At 42.8% G+C, this 21665-nt stretch overlaps 1 protein-coding gene across 4 annotated transcripts in view; it reads right to left on the bottom strand.

The window, feature by feature from the left end:
• TRIO (trio Rho guanine nucleotide exchange factor) overlaps positions 1–21665 on the bottom strand; it is a gene marked incomplete at its 5' end in the record, with an annotated part of 300776 nt that overhangs the window by 142504 nt on the left and 136607 nt on the right. For all 4 annotated transcript variants that reach the window (XM_081131178.1, XM_081131180.1, XM_081131179.1 and 1 more), the window contains 2 exons: positions 5036–5158; positions 16408–16638. In XM_081131178.1, coding sequence (XP_080987304.1) covers positions 5036–5158; positions 16408–16638 — 354 coding nt within the window. The remainder of the gene's footprint in view (positions 1–5035; positions 5159–16407; positions 16639–21665) is intronic.

Below are 21665 nucleotides of genomic sequence, written 5' to 3'. Positions count from 1 at the left end.
TATTACTGCTTTAATTTCATTAGTTATTATTGGTCTATTCAGGTTTTCTGATTCTTCCTGATAGAGTGTTAGAAGAATGCATTTTTCTAGGAATTTGTCCATTTCGCCCAAGTTGTCCCATTTGTTGGCATATACTTGTTCCTAATAAATCCTTTGTATTTCTGTGATGTCATTTGTTACTTCTCTTTCACTTCTGACTTTATTTATTTAGATTCTCTGTTTGTTTGTTTTTAAATATATATCTTTATTGATTTCAGAGAGAGGAAGGGAGAGGGAGAGAGAGAGAAACATCAGTGATGAGAGAGTCATTGATTGGCTGCCTCCTGCACGCCCCCAAATGGGGATCGAGCCCGCAACCCAAGTATGTGCCCTGACTGGGAATCGAATAGCAGTCTCCTGGATCCTAGGTCAATGCTCAACCGCTGAGCCACGCCCAGCCAGGCTCTCTTTATTTCTTGATAAGTCTGGTTAAAGGTTTATCTATCAGTCTTGTTTAACTTTTGGAAGAACCAGCTTTTGGTTTCACTGATTTTTATTGATTTTTTTTCTGTGTCATTTATTTCTGCTCTGATCTTTATTATTCCCTTTCTTCTACTTTTCTTCTACTTACTCTGGGCTTTTTCTGTTGTTCTTTCTCTAATTCTTTTAGGTGTAGGGTTAGATTGTTTACTTGAGCTTTTTCTTGTTTCTTGAGGTAGGCCTATAATGCTAGGAACTTCCCTCTCAGGACTGCTTTCATTGTGTCCCATAGATTTGGGGCTGTTGTGTGTTCATTTTCATTTGTTTCCAGGTAATTTTTTATTTTTTCCTTGAGCTCATAGGTAACCCATTCATTGTTTAATAACATGCTAATTAGCCTCATTGCATTTGAATGTTTTTTGAGTTTTTTTATTGTGGTTGATTTCTACCTTGATGCCAATGTGATCTGAGAAAATACTTGATATGATTTCAATCTTTTTGAATTTGTTAAGACTTATTTTGTGTCTTAACACGTGGCCTATCTTTGAGAATATCCGATGTGCACTTGAGAAGAATGCATGTTTTGCTGCTTTGGGATGAAATGTTCTGTAAATGTCAATTAAATCCATTAGAACACGTGTCTTGTTTAGGGTCACTATTTCCTCACTGATTTTTTTAATCTGTAAGATCTATCCATTGATGACATTGGGGTGTTAAATTCCTGTACTATGACTGTGTCGCTGTCAATCTCTCCCCAAAGTCCACCAAGAGAGTTTTTGTGGTGGTTGTTTTTTTTATATATATATTTAGGTGTTCCAATATTGGGTGCCTATATGTTTACCAGAGTTATATCCTCTTGTTGGATTGATCCCTTTAATATTATGTAGTGACCTTCTTTTGTCTCTTTTATGGCTTTTGTTTTGAAGTCTATTTTGTCAGAAATAAATATTGCTACCCCAACTTTTTTTTTCATTTCCATTTGCATGGAATCTTTTTTTCCATCCCTTCACTTTCAGCCTATGTGAATCTTTTGTTCTGAGGTGGGTCTCCTGTAGACAGCATATATATTGGTCATGTTTTCTCATCCATTCAGCTACCCTATGTATTTTGATTGGAGCATTTAATCCACTTACATTTGAGGTTATTGTTGATAGGTACTTATTTATTGTCATTTTTTTCTTTATGCCTATGTTTCTCCCTCTGTTTCTTCTTCTTCTAAAAGTAGTCTCTCTAGCATTTCTTGCAACGCTGGTTTCGTGGTACTGAACACCTTCAGCCTTCTTTTGTCTGGGAAGCTCTTTATTTCGCCTTCGATTTTAAATGATAGCCTTGATGCATAGAGCAGTCTTGGTTGCAGGTTCTTGCTTTTCATTACCTCAAATACTTTATGCCAGTCCCCTCTGGCCTGAAGTGTTTCTGGTGAGAAATCTGCTGAGCCTTATGAAGCTCCCTTGTAGGCACTGTCCCTCTCTTGCTGCCTTTAAGATTCTCTCTATGTCTTTAACCTTGACTGTGATAGACTTTTGAATATCTACAATGAGCAATGGCAATCACTGCGTGCCCACTGTGTGCCAGACTGCCAGTGACAGTGGGCAATAAGCAGACAGAGAAAGGTAGACGAGCACTCTTTTGAAACCAGCTGGGAATCTTAAAAAAATAGAGTAGTATCAAGTGATGTTCTTCAAGAGAAGAGACGGTCTGTAAATATTTGGTACCAAAAAGAATAGAACTAAGAGTGGGAGAAGTCGAAGATTGTGGGAAAAGGAGGACAGATTGAAGCGCTTAGATCCTGGCAGTACAGTGGGAAGGAAAGTGCGGACAGAGAGGGAACACTGAGATGTGAAAAACTGAGAAAATACAGATACGGTCAGGTGTGAGGTGGAGAGCTAGGAGCCTGCACCCCATGGTGGGTCTGCAAAGGAGAGAGGCCCACAGAGAGGAGGCTGGTTGCCTGCACACAGCTCCCCAGAGCCCACACTCCAGCCTTTAAGGCCACACGGTCATGTTGCCCAACAAACCCACCTGTTGTCTCCCATGCCTGCCTCTCACATCCTCTTCTTTGTCACCAAACTGAATTTTACTAATTTGTGGGTTGGCTTAGCCAGCAATAACTGCCAGGGAAAGCCCTCTGACAGGTGGCCATGCCTACTGAGGAAGTCTGGGTCTGGCCTGTCTACCCACCCCTTGTCCCCTCTATCCCCCCGTGTCTGGCAGAATGCCTGACACATGACCGGTGATTATTTGAAAGCCAGAGGGAGAGAAAGTGGGCACAGATGTTTGCAAATCAGCAAAAGGTGTTTACATTTAAGCCTTAAGCCCTTTCAATTTAAGGAAAAGTGTGCCAGGTACCCTTGGAATCGCAGGGGCAATGAGCAGATGATAGGAAAAAACTGAAACTCAGGATGGGCGGAGGGAGGAGGTGAGCTCCTGCCTTTCTCTGAACCAGTGGTAAGAAGCAGACCATGGCTCAGGGCGCTGCCCTTGGCTTGCCCTAGAAACCTTAAGGCAGAGACGTTTCCTACCAAAAAATTCGTCTCACTCTTGCTGTCCCCATGAGAACCTGGGTTGACAGCTTCGATGATCGTCTTAGACCTCATGAAATAAGTTTACCAGGAAAACATAGGGCAGGATTAGCCACAGAAATTTCTCTAATTTAGAATGGAAGGAAGCACAGGAATTGGAGGGAGGGGGGTCCCTGGGTGCTGGACAGACATGAGGATGTTCAGTGGACCCGCATCCTCCATATCTGAGAGCACCGAGGAAGTGAGGATAGGCTGGGTGAGTGTGCTTTGTGGGGCAGGAGCCTCCATCTCCAGAGCGGGGTTGTTGACAGCCTCGCCTCTTAGGTTTTTTGGTGCCTGAAGTCTCTGCTCATAGAATCCCAAATTTCACACCCTTCCTTAAGCTACATTGGCTACAGCAGTAGCTTATCTTATGAGGAAAATAATGGGGAGATAAAAGCACATTTTCCACATATTTGCTATAAGAGGAAGGCAAATATTTTCCAGCGAGTGTAAGAAGGGAGACCACGTGTAATGTAGATAAGAAAACCCAGCCGCATCCACCTGTGGCGAGGCTGCTGGACACGATCACCTCTTACTGTTTCCTGGGACTCAGGAGCAGGAAGGTTGGGATTCTCATTTTCACTCCACATACGGAGACGTGGAAGGAAGGTAACGTTTTGAAGGCATTCTCACTGAACAGGGCCTATGCGCAGCTTGTTTAGTTATCCCATAGTTCCAGCCAGTCAGCTCCCGAGTAACCAGGGATGTGACTGAGCCCTCGGTCAGGCAGAACCTGCCGACACAGCAGCCAGGGTTTACTGCCTTTACTTCTGCTTTATAGATTTTGAGACCACAGCATCAGATGTATACTGACACTCTCCCCTTATAACTGAACACTCTATTTCTAATGTTTTCATGGTTTTAAGTTGATTTAATATTACTATTCCTATACTAGTTTTTTATTTGTTTGTTTGCTATATTTGCCTGGTAGATCTTTTTCTAATACTTTATATATTTTCAGACTTCCTGGGTATTAATGTTTTAGGTGTGTCCTTTTAAAAGGTGTTCAATCAGATAAATCTTTATTTTTTTTTTTAACAACTATAATCTATTTTGTGTTTACTGTAATTACTGATACTTATGGACAAATTACTACATCTTATTTTGTAATTTCTATCATGATTTTTGTTGTTCTCATTTCTTTTCCTTCCACTAGATCCATCTAGTGAGTTTTCAGTTATCCGATTTTCTATGTTTCTTTTCCCTTTATACTTACTTGGAAGTGATAGTGGTCACTTGAAAATGCTCACACACCCCTCATTTTGCAAACCTAGGAGAAACCACACCTCCTGCCGACCTCAGAGCACCTTTCCACCTCCTGTTGTAGAACTGGTCTGGTGCTTTAGCTCCATCTGATTGGTAACCACCCATCAAATTCACTGTCTTTTGTTTAAATGGTCAATGGTTGAGATTTACAGACATATTTACCAATATCTGTGCTCATTATTGACCCCGGTCCTTTCTTCTCACATTTACTTCCTCTCTAGGACCTTACTCTTCAGATAAGAAAGTTAACCTGAGAAACACTGAGAGACTCTTCCAAAGTCACACGGCTAGTCAGCGTTATGGCCAACTCTCGAGTTGCACAAATCCCACGTCTGAACACACCATAGCCTCTGCTTCCTGTTTCCTAAGCACACACATTTAAAAGAACTGGGAAAAGGGCAAGAAAAGCCAGCCCAACATTAGAGAACTGCAAGGACTGTTATTCTCTGGTTATGAACTGAAATTTCACAAACTAGTCAACAGACACTGGAACAATAAACATGGCACAAACATCCAAGATGTTTTTCTGTTTCAAGAATATCACATCTTTCAAAAAGGTCAACTGACCAAATCATCTTTTTGCCTCTGCAATGTCAGGTTCACTCTGAAATCTGAGCATCACCTCCTCTAAGTCACCTTCAAACACATGTAGCCAAGGCCAGCTCACCTCAGATGTGGCTAAAACAGTGATTCAAAACCAAGCACACAGGTACGTATGGGAGGAAACAGTGAAAGCTATGCTTTACCTGTGCTACTTCTTCAAAATCTTCATGCCGTTTCTGCAAAGCTCTGGCGCGATGAAGAGACTTCCCCACACCTGTGTGTTTGCTCAGAAATGCTTCCCCATGGTTCTCAATCCAATCCAGCACCTGCAAAGAAAACAAGTCATATGCCATAAAAACAATGTCCTGCCTTGTTCACGGTTTAGGGCTATCTACTGAACATATATGTTGTTGTCAAAACTCTATTAAAAAATAAAAGCAAAAGAGAGAAAAAAAGAAAGCATTTGTATACTAATCTAACACTGGTGAAAATTACATTTTCTATCAGCTTTCCACCACAGTTTTAATCAGCTCTTACTTTAAGTGTGTAAATCTATGTATAAATGTTACATGCAATGATAACTAATTTAAACCTCACCTCATTTTATGCATGATCAAGCCACCAACACTGACAGTATATGATAGTAGTTATCAAGCCACACAGGACCAGTTTAACCTTTTTATGAGGCTCAAAGCTACACAACTCAGGCAATTCAAGTTTAACTACAAAGTCGATGTTTTCCTGTCTGTTCTTTAGAGGACTTGAAACATATCAGTAAAACCTAAGAAAACAAAACACTTAAATGCCTCTGTCCTGGTCTTTGAGAATAATTTATTCTATAAACTAAGCTGTTGTGAAAGCTAAACATCCAATGGATTTAATTACTTAAGTTCCTGTTGAATCCACTCACTACAGAGAAAGAGTGAAAGTAAAGCATGTGCCCCGATGCTTTTAGCTCACAGTGGGGACTGAGTAGTTCATTGGCTCCTGGACTGGAGAGAAGGCTCACAATAACTAATACACTACATGACATCAAATATACATATTGTCGCTTTCTGATGGAGGGGAAGTAACTAGCAAAAATCTTAGTCAGTGCTATCTTTGGCTAAAAACTAAAAACACTAGCTAAAAGATATTATTTAAATACAGTTGTTAATATGCTGCTCAAGTACTAAAGGCAGCCTTGAACTTGTATGTAAGTGAAAATGGTAACTATGCATATGGATCGAAATGACTTGGGACTGAAGAACCAGCTGGGCAGGCACAGCTAGGACGGTGGTCCAGAGGGCACCCTGGAAGCAGACCAGCCATAGCACCCCACTAAAGGGGAAATAGAAGGGGCCTTGATGTACAGTTCATTGCTACAAAGGGGATCCCTTGCCCTTTGTAACCTGCACTATAGAAGCCAGCTGTGCTGACAGGTATCTAGAAGAAAAGAGGCAATAAGGGCCAGAGCCCCCTGTCCAGGGCCAACGGGCCTTGTTCTCCATTGCTCCAAACCAGTGACCTTCCGAAGCCGAGGGTCTCATGGGGGGTCCTTCCCGCACAGGGTTTAGCAACATTTGCAGTAAACAGAATGGCTTGCGAAGCAGAATCAATCTCTGGTGGGCCTCTGTAAAGACCCTTGGAGAATCAGCAGAAGCTGAGAGCAGAAGTATGTGCATGTGGGAGGGTGGAGTGGGCATGGAGGCCACGCCTTGCAGTGGGTGCTCAGGCCAGAGCTACACATTTACCTTCCACTATAGTTCACTTCTGAAACTTTCTGTCAACACCACCACTCACCAGTCACCTGGGGTCACACCATCAGAGTAAGTCTTACTGGAACCATTTGTATTCTGTCTTATCAACTCAGTCCCCCAGTCCTCCTGAAAGCTCTCTCCTTCCCCGCTCCCTTCATTTCCAGCCCCCCTGTCCACAAACACAGGGTCTAGCTGTGTGCTCTTGGGAAAGTTCCTTATAGTTTCTGAGCTGCGGCCTCCTTACCTGTTCAGTGGTGATAACCAGGCGGGGCTGCAAGTGTTCAGTGATATCTAGGTTAAACACCTTAATATCAGAGAAGCAAATACACAGCACGTGTGTGTGTGTGTGTGTGTGTGTGTCTCCACCCATAAACCACAACCCAAGGTGGGCTTTCACCCAATTGTGAGTGCTTTGGTAGCACAGCTAAAAAGATTCCACTGCTTTTTTTCAGTTTTATTTTTATTGTTGAAAGTATTACAGATGTCCCCCCCTTTTCCATTGCTTTTTAACTACTGTGCTTAGTACATTCCTTTTCTTTCCAGAGAGAGAGAGAAACACCTTTAGTATTAGTATGACCATCAGAAGGTGGTGCTATACTCACTGCCTGACTTCAAGGCCAACCACAGGCTCTTAGTACACATTTTAAAACATATTTTAAAATTCACTCCTGAATTAATGTCCAATGACAACTTCAAGACATCTCAACCTCAAAGAAAGGATACAGTCAATGGAATGTGCCTCTGGGCAGGAGGCCAACAGCATGCAGAATACAAGGATAAAATACTTTAAGACTGAAAAGAATTTAGAGCTATATAAGTAACACCTATTCCTTAGTCCACATGTCCATCAGATCTGCATGAAGGACTGGGAGCCATTTTTCATTGTAATTATAGTATATTTTGTATCAATTGTAAAAAAAAAAAGCAGCCGTGGGTAAGCAGCAAACCTGATTATTATTGGTAGCTCAATACAGACCTTAAATAAGGCACAATTTCAAAAAGTAAAAGGTAAACATTATTCTTGGTAGAAAGGGCTGGGAAAGCAAAATGCAGTATTATTTTTAAAATAATTATATTTTGTTTTTTAAGCCTAAGTAAAGTGTTTCAGGAAGCATAAGTTGGAAATGAACGCTATTATAAACCAACCGCTCAGGGTTATCATGGGCATTTTATTTTCATCAGTGGTTCCTTTAGACAAAATTGTAAACACCAGGTCAAATTATATTTCCAACAAATAAGAAAGCAACTCAAAGAAGAATGTACAAATTCCAAGAGCTTCATTAAAAAAGTAGCAGACAATTATGAAATCCAGCTCACCTTCAAAACCAAACTCCCTCATGGGCTTTAATGTCTTTTACAAGTTGGAGAACATTTCCTGGATTGCCAAGGAATCCTGAATCAGTAGACTGGTCCAAGGAGCACTTCTTAGGCATGCTTGTGGATTCTCTCCATTTAAAACATACATATATTTGCAAACCAGGGGGCTTCATCAACATTATCCAGCCAGCTGCCCCCAGACCTCAGCCGTGGCAGCAGCTGTCATCTCTGTGCCTTGTGACCTCGAGCCTAGGAACAAGGCCCGCATACGATTTGCTGCTTTGCTGTCAGACTTGGGGAAAAGGGCAAAAGCTGATCCTTCCTGGCAGCCTACCTGGTTCAGGGCAGAAAGCAGAGCTGGGAGGACAACCCCGCCTTCCTTCTGTTCAGAGGATGTGGTAGATGATTCGTCTGTGTGTCAGTGTCCTCTAATGGACACAGTGACAACTCCCAGGTCAAGGTCACTCCAAAGTGAGCCACCAACATTTACATGTCTCTCAGCATCAAATGTCAGATGTGCAGAAAATCCTACGAATTGTTTAGCTTAATTTCCAGGTTGTAATTACAAGATTGAATGTGATGATGGTAAATATGACTATGCTCATTTCCAAACTAATAATGATATTGTTGTCTGCAGGCTAAGATGCTGTTTATAAAAACTAGATAAGACCTCTGACACTAAATAGCCAAGAACACATTACGCCACTCTATTTTTACTGGTAATTCAGGACCCAAAGGGTATTCAGAGAAAATATACAAACATCTGTCAATGCCAACTACTATTTGAAAGAGAAATACACAGTAATGTTTTCTATCATAATAATGAGAAGCCCCTTCTAAGTCACATTTTATGCATATAAAAATAAAAACAAGTTCTTCTGATTCTATATTTATAGTAACTATGATTACATGAAGCAAATGAAAACCAAAAACTGAGAAAACAAAGGTACTTCTAAAATACTCTGAATTTTTTTTAATATAACATCAGATTTTTCCAGTTGCAAAGCAAGAATTTTCCCCATGCCCTACCCTACATTCCCTACCAAACCCAAGTTAACCTAGTTTCATCTATTTTGGTTACTTCCTTGTTCAATCTCTTCCCTTTTATTTAAATCACTGGAAATGCCAATGTAGATAGAAATGGACCTACTGTGTTTCTAGCTGTGCTTTTAAATCTTAAAGTGCTGCTGAAAGGAGCATTTAATCAGAACCTTCCTGATAATCAAATCAACTGTATGTCAGTGATTATAACAAAGGCTGACTGAAAACCTGGCACTGTCATTTCAAATTTAGTAAAAGTAAACAGGTGACCAAAAAGGAGGCTTTCCCTGAGATAATGTTAATTTTATTAGAGGCTGGTGTTTAGTATTGCTGTAAAGTGACCTAATATTATACCATTAATGTAACAGTTAAACTTACCCACAAAGTTTAAAATCACAAATGAAGAAATACTCTGAGTTTCAATTCCTGGCCTCCACATACTCATCCTATCTCAGGCTGCCTGCTCCTTTTCTCCCAAAAGCTCCGAGCACATTTCACTCCTGAAGCCAGGGTCTCAGTCCTGTTCTCTCCTTCCCCGAGGAGGCCTGGCTATCTGGCCAACGGCACAGAGGAGAAAATAAGTCCTGGGCCGGCTGGGAACTGCTAGTAGGTGTTCTCTCCCTTGCTTTCTCCGGTTCCAGGTATCTACTCCTAAGGTGATTGATTAAACTTCAAAAAAAAATTTTATTTAAGTCTCCTTAAGGAGCTATTTTCCTTCACACTGGTGGGTGGGTAGCTGCATCTTCTGAGAAAGCCCTTTCCCAGCCAGGAAAGCCCCACTTAAATTTCCCTTCCTAAGGAACAGGTCAGTTCAGTTTTACTCTCCGATTAGCTCGCAAGTGCAGCACCCCCTCAGGTCAAGAGCGCTGAAGCATAAAAATGCACCAGGCTTCTGGGAGCCTCCGCCAAGTCACGACTCTTGAGGCTCCATTTTATTACCTGGAAAATGAGGGGCTTGGCCCGACATGATCACAAGGGCCTCTGGCTCCACATTCTACGATGTGCATGACATAATTTTTGCAGTGAAAAGAAACAGACACAAAACTCAACACGCATCGGTGGGCTTTGGGAGACTGAGGGAAAAAGGAGGAACTTCTTAGGCCAGCATTTACAGCTGCTGGGCAGTAAAGACGGGCTCCCCTGCACTCCCTGCCCCTTTCTTTATTTCTCTCCACTGGAGCCAAGAACTCTGTGTTTCTTCGTTTATTATTTCAAAAGTAAAAATAAGTTTGTTCTAAATATATATGATTATTCTTAATATTGATGTATCTATTTTTTAAAGTGGTTTCTGAAACACTCCAAAATATACTAAGCCTAATACTCACTTGGAAAAAGAAGCTATAAAAAACATACACCCAACAACAACACAAAACCCTCAGTCAAGTTACACCCTGCAAACACAGGACACAGAACCACAATGCCCTGCGTTGCAAGAGCTACTTTCGCTTAACTGGCACACGCTCCTGTGAAATGCCACTCCATGCCCTTTCCTGGCTGAAAGGAGGCTTAGGTAACATCAGTGAAGAAGGGATGACAAAGAAGTTAACAGGCTTTTAAACTTTTGCATCATCCCTCCATCCATCCATCTTTTAAAAAAATAAATCACCGGTTCTCCTCGTATTACCCTAACTTTAATTACACAAGTACATGAAATTTCTTAAGGGGAAAAAAAAACCTTAGGAAGAAGAGGGAAGAAAAAAAGCAGGTAGGTTATTATTTATGTGAATAGTCTCACCTTAGATATTCTCATAAAACCCCAACCAATCCATCACTACCAACACAGGTTAATCCTTTTAGTAATTTTCTAAATGTTTCAAAACTATTTTTTTCATTCTCAGCTTAGAAATGAATAAAATTAGTCCAAAGTTGTCTGAGAAAAATCTTCCTGTTATGTCCAGATAATGTTATCTGAGGAACTAAAATTATCATGTGTAGATTAAGTCTACTTATTGAACTATATAAATAGATATATATACACAGGTTTGCATACGCGCATGTATGTAATCTTCCCACTAATCCCCAAGCACTTTCCTCTTAGGGACCCTGGCAATGTGGCTGGCACTCAATCAAAGGGAGTCCCAAGCTGCCTGGGGTTTGTTCTTGGCTCTGCCCAATCCTTATCATCTTGGCTCTGGAGCACTTGCATCCTCAAGGGTTTGATGGCCTCAGCTCCCCACTCACTTCCGACTTACACCAGTCCTCTGGGCTCCTGCTTCCAGTTCCCTGGACTCACAGGCCAGCTCCCGTACTTGCATTCCTGTACTGTATCCGCTTTGGGGTGGAGAGCCGTCCATTTTCCCACTTTCCTAACTCCCACAGCTGAACTTTCAGCTTTGGTTACTAAGATCACTTTGACAGTCTTGTCTCTTCTGGTTTCACTAGGACAAAGGGTAACTAAAACCGGCTCTAAACGCACCAGAAAGATCATTGGTCAGCCTCTATCTGCTCTCAGCAGGTTACCAATCCCAAACACTTGCCCTCCAGTACTTCCTAATCCAAACTGAGAAACTCTCAGAAAAGACAGCAATCCTCTAAGCCACTCTTATCAAAAGCCACAATCAGAGCTGGGAACACAGGGCTGTAAACAGAAAAGAATGTTCAACGGCTGGGTTATATAAGGATTCTTATGAGTGGGATGAGAAAAACCCACCTTCCTGATTTCATGAGCGAAGGACAAATGACGTTCAGGAAACTTCACTTAAGAGCGTGGTCCCGTGTACTTGATGCCAACCTAGACAGAGCCCCCGAGTCAAGCATCATAGAAAGACGACTTTTACTGGCAAAGGACAGCAGCCTAGGACCCAGGGTGAACCTGTGAAATTGCTTCTCTGTAGACCTGAAAACTCTTTATCTGCCTCTTTGGCATATCCTGACTTCCCTCCCCCTTATAGAAGTCCATTTTAAGACCCTCAGTCTGCCTTTAAGTGTCATATCCTGACTTCTCTCCCCCTTATAGAAGTCCATTTTAAGACCCTCAGTCTGCCTTTAAGTGTCAAAATCTTTAATATTTTAAAGATCTCACCACACTTGCAAAATTCCCATGAACTGAGATTATCCCTTCCTTCCTCACCCACCCCTATCTCCCCAACATCCACCAAAGCTCCTGCTCTTCGGGCAGATCTCCCAGCTGGATCACTTGATTCCAATGTAAGGCTAACTCTTCCCTGTTCCAGAATAAATGAAGAAATGTTTAGCCCAAAAGAATCTTTTAGCAGAATTCCTTAAATGTCTTCATTAACTCACTCAACAAATACTGAGCATCTACCATCCCAGACACTTGGGAAACACCAGGAATAAAAACACAGATCACTGCTCCTGTGAACCTCACATTTCTGCTGAGACTTCTCCATGACTTGCATGGATGCCCACATGGGAACTTCATCTGTCTCCTCACCTGGAGTCTGACTTGTCACACTGCAACCAGAGCAACCTTTCTGAGGCAAATAGCTTCATGTCATCCACCCCCCACTGCCCACAGCTCCAAGTCAAAATGCTCCACATACAGGCCCCTCACAACATGAACTCGATGTGATGAAATGGGAAAAGCATTCACTCCTCAGCAGGTTGGCTGTGAGCATCAAGTGAGCACTAAGAGAGGAAAGGTGCGTACACGTGAGTGAGCACCCACCAGGCATCGAGGTGAACCAGCTGCCACACAGAGGTTCCCTCACAGCCACTCACACATCCCTCCAGGCCCTGGCACCAATTCACGCACTCGTTCGCTATGTCCCTGCAATGGTGTCCTAAATCTTACAGGAACATCTCGGAGGTCACCGTTCCTGCACCAGCCCCAGCTCGTGCCTCCCTTCTCTCCACACAGGCCACCTGCTGCTCTCAGATCAGGCCCTGCTTTTTCATCTCTCTGGAATTCTCACTGCCCATTCCTCAACCTACTAACCTTCTACCCATCCTTCAGAGATCAGCTCAAACCTTGCCTCTCCCATGGCAATTTTCCTGGTGCCCAGCAGCTGCTGCTTGCACCTCTATTACAGGGCTCTTCACGTTCTGGATGAACAAGACCCCTGACTCTGGAGAGCAATACGGAGACGACTCCCAGGAACCTCCAAATTTGCACAAGTGGCTAATGCACAGATCTGTCCTGAGTGCGCATGCATGAGGCGGGAAGGTAACAGATGAGGGCACCTAGTTTTATTTATGCCCTCACTCTGGGTAATGCCTTGGTAGAAATGACTCAAATTTGTGCCTCAGCAAAAGTACATCTGACAATAGCCAAAGACCTAAGTGCTAACCATTAGCCATCTACTCTTCCTAGATTGTAACTCCTCAAGAAAAGGAACTTTGAGATAGCCAACATTTTCACCTCTGTACATCTCAGAATGTTACACATTCAATTAAGATACTTTGAAAAATAAAAATGAAGTGTGAATGAGAAGAAGCTAGAGTGGACTGGATTTGCTTGACCATCTTTTCAAAACATTAGTTAATAGCCCAACATTAACCTGGAGAGAGTTTTTCTAAGAGATAACTCAGCAGGGGTGACACTCACACACAAGAAGTCCTGCAGGGGAAGCCAGAGGCTTTTTAAGCGGAAGGTCTCCCTTTCTTGAGGGGCTTCTCTAAGGGAAACCAGCCTGCACAGTGTGGTCACCTCAGCCACCTGTAGGAGTAACTAGCTCTCACCCACCCAAGGGCTGGTGAGCTGAACTGGTGAATGGGAAAACGAGTTTGACAGCATCCTGCTTCCCAACTATCATCCCATTTGAATGAGTACAACAGAAATAAATTACCTTGTTATAGTAAAATAAAGCATACTCTCAACAGAAAAACGCTGCTTAGCAGTAACCGGGCCATTCATGAATTCAACCAAACATCCACAGAGGGTGGCTCTAACAGAACACAGAGAGCAGTGGGAGTGCACACTATCTGATCATCTGAGTATGGCACAAACAGCAATAATTTCATTTTTAAGTTCATGACAGAGGTAAGTACTGGCTGGCAGCTAGCACATGCACGGGGCAAGTCTTCAGCAGGTCTTCCCACTCCCCCACCCCATCCTTTGATTTGGACAGATGCTAAGTGTTATGTAAAGTGGCTTCACCTGCCCCACACCACCACACCTGACTCCCATCCTAAACACCTTCCATACAGAAGTTACAAAATTGCCTTTGCTTGTTATAAAAAAAGATTAACCACTAAAGCAAAATTACTCATTTTAAAAATCAAACGCCCCTGCCACGTTCCCATCGGCCCCTTCCTTGGGGGTGTACTGTTGACAGTCTGGCATCTATAATTCCAAGTATTTTTTTTCACAGACAAATGCAGCCCCATTTGGGGGCTTGTTTTCATTTAAATGTCATCATTCCACACCTACTGGGTGGCTAGCTGCTTTCATTTTTTCTCTCAGCAGAATTTACAGATGCTTCCTCGTCATCCAAAACAACCAAACAAAAACGTGCAGCATCTCTAGTCGGCTTATTATATTCCTGGGGATTTTTATTGTTTTTGTCTTTACAAATTTATCAACGTCTAACGTGTTACAATTTTTTTTTCATTCATTCGCAGCTTTCCTCTCCTACTCAATGCTCAATATGGCAAAAATGCCCACCTGTTGCAATTTCTTGAGTTTCATAAACACAGTTTTGGTTCTGACATCTTAGGCACTCCTTCAAAGTAGAAGACTTTGCCTCGTCTTATCACCTTCGCTCCTGATTTACAAGTCAAGCCTACACAGCAATTTCCTGTTTGAGTAACAAGTCCAAACCATTCTCGACCATTTAATCAACAGAACCTTTCCCTTCCAGAGCACTTACCTGTTTTCGATGAAGGCTAACAGGACCAGGAAAGCATTATGTGTTCCGCAGAACACTTTCTCCTGCTCACACCCCACCCGACCTACTGCGCTTGAGAGAAAAATCCAGCTGAAAGAACTGGCCTCATTATTGCCATAATTACCTTTCTAGCATAAAAATTAATATTTGCTGTTTTCAAATTCAAATGCATTAAGTACTTGGCGCCAAATGAGACTACGCTGTGAGCTCAGCCTATCCCCACAGCCTGCCTTTGCTCATGCCTGCCCCGGACATAAACAGTCCGGGGAGCCATTAGAGGTGGGGGTGGAAAAGAGGGGGAGCCCCTGCTGCTGCTTCAGACACAAGTCCATAAAATGTGTCAGTCCACGGCTGCATAATGAATACTCGATCCAAGAACCAGCGAGGTAGGCAGGAAAATCCTTTAACAATTCCATTTAAACTCTTACTATTTCAGGGTTTGTGACAATTTTTGGACAATGAAGAAAAACTAGTACTCATGATTTCACCCTTACCACTTCAGTTCTCACAGTGACTCCTGGACTTCGACTCCTCCCCCCGCCCGCAATTAACTTCTTGGACTAAAACAAGGTTGTAAGGAAGCGTGACTCACATCCAACCGGCGGTTCCCGAGGCACTGTGCCCGGGGGACTTCAGAGAACTCAAAAACCGTCAGCAGACTCGAAGCACAGTACGTGAAAATTAAAAATTATGGCACAGTTAAAAGAACTGTGAACTCACCAGATTCCCACTGCGAGAAGGGGTGGAGAATAAGCTGGAGAACCTGTGTTCAGAACACAGCTCGACTCCACAATCTCAGCCCATTCGGCAGCAAACCCACTCACCTCCAGATGATGCTCAGAGAGAGTGAAATCCGAGCTCCGGCAGGTCTGAACAGAGCACCCGCAGCGGCGGCGGGGAGGGTGGTTTGTCTATCACGGTGGCTTCCTGCCAACTCCCCGGGAAGCCTGAGCTCCCTTGCACCCCCCAGAATTCCTCAGCCCCGGAGCTGACACCTCATTCACACCCCCATTTCCCCCTCTACTTTAGAGCAAGGACACAGCGATTATCTTAATTATCACTAGAGCTAAATCGCATTTCATATTCCCCCACATTTAAATCCTCAAAACCCTGTAGCAGGACAGTCTTTCTCATTCCATAATAGGGAGAAAAACAGCATGGAGACTGGGTTTACTCTTACTTTTCTAACAACAACAACGAAGGGGATGTCGGCTGCTTAAGGAATGAAGAATCACAACCAAAAGTCCACTTATCATTCATTATACAACTATTTTTAAGCACCTACTGTGCCCCATAGGCTACCAGGTGGGAGCAGAAGCGTGATTAGCTCAGAGCTGAAGCGATGGAAGAGGACGGAGACCTTACACTGCAACAACACCCTGGTATAAGCACCACTGCACTATTCTCACAAATAACTACAACCGCAAATGACCTGTTCAAGAACAAAACTCAGAGTCTCCGTGAAGGCCCAGCACCATCTCACGTGTTCCGCGCATACGTGGGAGTGAGCAGCTGGAAACAGCCAGAGCGGGAGTCCTCAGGAGCTGCATGCATGTCAATGTGCATTTTGTTTTCTCCCCTTGTTATCTTCCAGTCACTCCATCAGCTCATGGGCCCAGTGTGAGGACGCACTCACCTGACTCTCAATTTAGCACAATCACTCCCTAAGAGGAGCTGCAGACAACTCACCTGCTGGACGTCCTGCTGGAAAACACACAGCTGCAGCCGCTGGTGGAGCCGCACCTTGCGGTGCTGCCAGATGTTCTCCAGCTGCCGCTGGTGGTGCAGCACCTCGTGGATGACGTCGAGCACATGGTGCACGGCCTTGGAGTAGTTGGCAGAGGCTGTCAGGGAATCGGAGCTGCCAGGAGTCAAGGGCCGCTGGAGCTTGTCGAGAAGCGACTTCCCGTCCTGGCTCACCTGCCCGCAAAACAGAGGAGCCATAAAAAACCAGGGATTGCTCAGGATCTGCAGCTTTGCCCAGGCCACGCCGCAGACTCTGCCCTCAGACGAGTGTGCACACACAAGCATGCATATACACACTCCACACACACATAAGCCATAGTTTTATTCAAAGGCATATTTTATAAAGAACAAAATAAAGAACTCCATCAGTTATCCAATGACACCACAAAGCCAAATGTGGTAAAACACTGACTTAGAAGAACTCATTATCATAAAGCATTGTAGTAGATGCTGTTCTCGGTGAATAAACATAGTATTTTGCCTTAAATGACATAAGTCAGCTGATATAAAATTGCGTTGCTGGGATATTCTCAAATTAAAATTTAAAAGAAATACTTTTCTCTTGAGATACTGTTAGAAAAAATAATCACAATGGGGCAAAATTTTAATGTTGACTCTTGAAACCTCAGTTTAAAAAAAAAAAATCAATAATTTATCAATAAGCAAGGAATATGTACCTAAACAGATTTCTGACGTAGATAGCAATTTTACTTCACAAAATAAAAAAAGTTCAAAAATCGAAATAGAATTACATGAAAAGCATTCCGACTAACCAAAGAAGTACGAAAAGATGAGGGTGGAATATGGAAAGAAAAGCATTATGTATTTTTTCATTTTTAAGAGATTCTTAAGACAGGGATGGCTAAGCCAGATGTGGTAGAAACAACATGTCCCATCAGACAATAAAAAGGACGCGAGTAATTGGGCTGTGAAATTCAGGGGCTTCTTAAAGTAAGGCCTCATCACCGTGACCTCTGAGCTCAGACACTTCTGAGTCTGAAAACTTCAGTGGATTTCTATGGGAAGAGGAACAAACAGGAACCTTGTTCAACACCTTGCTGACTGGCTATTTTGAGCCAGAACTCACCCCTGCAGCCAGCTACTTTTCGGTCATGACCAGTCAGCAAGATGTTTAAAATTAATGTAAGTGCAGTGCACAGGAGTATCTCAGGACTGGTCAGCAAGGTTTGACAAACACAAACAGGGTTCAGAGGCCAGCCCTTCGGACGGGGGGGGGGGGGGGGGGGGCACGCGGGTGAATGGGACTGGCTAACACAGGGAGCCTCTAGCAACCAGAATCTGGAGGCGAGTGAGAGGCCCGTGGAATTTCCTAATCTCTTCTTTTAATCCTCTTACAACATTAAGTCATGCTGGAATGTAACATCCCCCCCATACCTGATTTTGAGATCTTTGCTGGAAGTGGTGACTGCTGCTTATGAAGGCTGCCCTTCGTAGGTTAAAATTAATCTAATACGTCAAGAGGGCAAAACTTAAGCAAAAACAAGCCAAGCTGACGTAAGCAAAGATAACAGGTAAAGAAAGGAAGAAACAAACAAACAAACCGAACCATGAGTTAGAGTCAGGCATGTGCAAAAGCAAAACAGTGGAAATGTGTGTCTTCTAAAGCAGGGACACCCCCAGAAGTCGCTGGAGTTTGCATGGGCATTTCTGAGACGGTGACTGTGAGAAGGGGAGGCACAGTGAGTGGCCTGGGCAGGGGCTTACTGTGATGGATTCAGGGACATGAGATTACTTCAACATGAAAATTGTCCTGCTTTCGGTAACTACCTGAGCTGGGAGCTATTTAACACATAAACATGAAGTTGTCTTTTCCTTTTCCTTGCCTACTCTAACATACACTGATTTTTCTGGGAGTGCAATTACCATGTTAACCACAGCAAGGCAGTGCTTGGTTTTCTTTGGGACTTTACGGGTCACTTACCATCTCAAAAGATCAGCACGGTAACAGCAGTCTCCGTACCTGAGTCACTAAATCTAATTCGTGCCCGGTTTGCACCTGCAGTAGCCATATTCACGATGGTTTTTATATTTATGGCCAGAACCTGAGTATCTAATTTTTCTCTCTTCTACTGTGCATGTATGTACTCAAGCATTTATAGACTGAAACACATTTTATCATAAGTCACCTTTCTTTTGTCTCTCACTTATACTGCAACATATATGTAATTTACATATGAACACATATAAATTTTATGTAAAGATAGATTATTACCCATACATTTTATTTCAGCGGCATCATATATTTTTGCTAAGCAATAGGCATGCAGCATCTCTCAGGATTGAGAAGCAGGGTTCCAACTCCCACATTTCACACTGTACAGAGCCTAGAAAAGGTTCCTAATATTTCCTCTATGTTTTAGTCCTTATAACATGCATAAGCAGGAAATGTACACCAGAGCCTATGATTTGGTGAACGCAGAGCAGAAGGTGTGGCAGAAACTGAGCTGCCTCCTCAAAGTCACCTGCCCCTCCTCGACAGCCAAACCCCTACAGTCAGGAACAGTAACGCCCCAGCTATAAAACTGTATTTCCCAGCCTTGCTTACAAAAAGCAGCGGTCAATGTACAGAAGAAAAAAATGTTGAATGGGACTTCCAGGAAAATGCTGAATAGAAGGCTGAGCATGCTGATTCCCCCTTGCCTCTCTCTCTAGTCCCTGACTCCAAGAACTTGGTGGAGATGGCTGGAGCTTCAGCAGCTATTCATGACCTTGAGGTAACCTTAAGGATGGCAGCCTACTTGCCAAAAGAGGCAAAACAAAAAGACAAAAGGATCCAGAGATCCCCTTACTATCAGAACTGCCACACCGGCCCTGGAGTGCCAGCCTTGTGAATTCTACACCAGCAGAAGGCAAGCCTCTTTCTTAAGCCATTGTTTTGGATCTTAAATCAGTAATAAATGGGTTACTAGCCCTCATCAAGTCTCCAAAGACATCCATGTGACACCATTAATATTCTACCGAGAAGGAACGCGTAATCAGAGCAAAAATATTCCAATGATCGCCTTTCTGTGGGTGTTGCTGTCACAGCTCGAGAGCAGACACTGTTACTGGGTGTAGGAGACCACGCCTGCTCATGGTGGGGGCTGGTGAGGAGCGGCCAAATGCAGAAACACGCAAATACCTAACCATAAGGCAGCTCATGAAGCAAAGCCTGCCTTCTGGGAATTCCTAGGCAGGCATTAAAGTGTCTCCATTGGTGCCATTGCTAGTATTGTCACTCAGCAACAGAGATGGCAGCAGAAATAGCAGGAAAGACTCTGGGCAATAAAACAAGTTTGCACCTACCAAGACCAGACAGTGTGCAACTCCAAAGGCATGCTCAGATACCGCATTTCTCCAAAACACCTTCCAGAAATAATTCTGTTTTATTTAAGAGCAGCTTTCATGGATTTGTCAACTTAAAAGGTATTATTCAAGCACATAAAGGATATCATATACGTTTTTGTAACTTTTAGCAAAATACCTTTGTCTTTGAAAGTACAGTGGTAGTATGTAGGGAAAAAATATGCTAGACTTTTATGAAGACTATTGTCCTATTTTATAGGAAGAGCTTTTTGAATGGTACAGAATAACCAAAAAATTACTAAAAGAATCTCTGAAAAGTACATAGAAGCCAAAATATTCATATACAATTTAAGTACTAAAACAAATAATACATCTAAGTTTATGGTATGTGATGCAGTTCTGATTTCTTAGCTATAGAACCAGGTGAATTAATTTATGTTTGTCTAACAATGTGTTTCTAGCTTTTAAGCCCTGTCCCCCAAAGGGACAGTAGCTGCAAAAAAGAAAATCAACCTTTACTATCAAAAAGCAGCAGTGACCTTCTGTAATTTTTGAGCAGATCAAACTGGCTCATTATTTCAGGTTTTGCTCTGTGTTTTTCTTAGAATACAGTGCTCAGGGGCTTGAATGGCCATGGAAGTTACATTTTACAAAGATTAACATTTTATAAACATGTGAACTAATAGGCTCAAATACCTAAATAAGAAAAACGGAAATACTAACTAAAGCAAAAGAAAGTGCTTATAATTTAAAAGTTTACCATATCAAAGGTATGTTTGTTCCTGATATTTCAAGGAAACTTAGCTATTTAAAACTTGTAACCAAAGTCTGCTTCTTGCATATTTACTTTTAATCACAGCTGCACCTAAGATTTGTCACTCGAATTCCTGTATGTCACCCTAAAAACGGTCACCAAACCTCACAGAGACTTGCCTCCTCTTATGTCTGGTACTTGGATCCATGTTTCCCATTGAATCAGATTGGAGCTAAGAGTCTGTAACAAGAATGTTCTTCCCTTGCACAAAGTAAGAATGTTGCTCTGAGCTAAGAGAACAACTTGGAGACTATTGTTCAAGGTTGCAGAAACCACCACCCAAAGACCAACTATGGCCTATGATATGGCAGTTAGGTCCAGATGTGGTGCTGCAGATCTAAAAGTGCTAAGAAATGTTCTTCCAGAGATATAACCCCAACCAGAAAAACACACATAGGCATGGTTAGAGATGACTAGACTTAGCCGGTCAAAAACAAACGGTGGTCCTTCAAAACTTTTTTGAAACAAGTGACACCATGTGCATTGACTCAAACCAATATCATCCGTTCTGATTCTTTTGCAGGGCTGCTCGCTACGGCCTGCAGAGCACACACCTCCCTGCTAAGCAAGGAAAAGGTTTCACAGCCACTACCATCCTTTCTATCTCTTATGTAACTATTCTCAAAAAAGGTTTCAGCAAAGCAGGAAAGAGTGATGACGTCAGCACGTGAGTACCCAGTTTATTTTGTAGGTAAGAGTGACACTCCTTGGCCAAACAGGTGAATGCCTGTCTGTTGAGTAAGGAGGTCAAACCTGTCTTAATAGGGCTACACTAAGAAGCTCCTACCAATAACACAGGCCGATGAGCTTCTGAAAAGCCCCGTGCTGTTATGGTCTTCTCCCATGCCTCGGGAGGCCTCCTGAGAGAGGGAGGCAGCATCCTCGCCTTCAGAGCTTTTGGCTCCCTTCTGCGATGGTCCTTTCCCTGGGCAAAGTTCTCAGAAATCAGCTTGTAGAGGTCCATCCTATTTCTTTCAGATATTAGGTTTCTTACCCAAAGCCAGGTGAATCTAACTGTGTTTGACTCTGACACCTCTACCCGGGATTACCAGAAAGGAAAAAACAAAACAAGACAGAAACC

Source organism: Miniopterus schreibersii (assembly GCF_964146895.1).
Source record: "Miniopterus schreibersii genome assembly, chromosome: 3".
Taxonomy (NCBI): domain Eukaryota; kingdom Metazoa; phylum Chordata; class Mammalia; order Chiroptera; family Miniopteridae; genus Miniopterus; species Miniopterus schreibersii.
The sequence above is the reverse complement of the archived record's forward strand: the minus strand, read 5'-3'. Positions and strand labels throughout refer to the sequence as shown.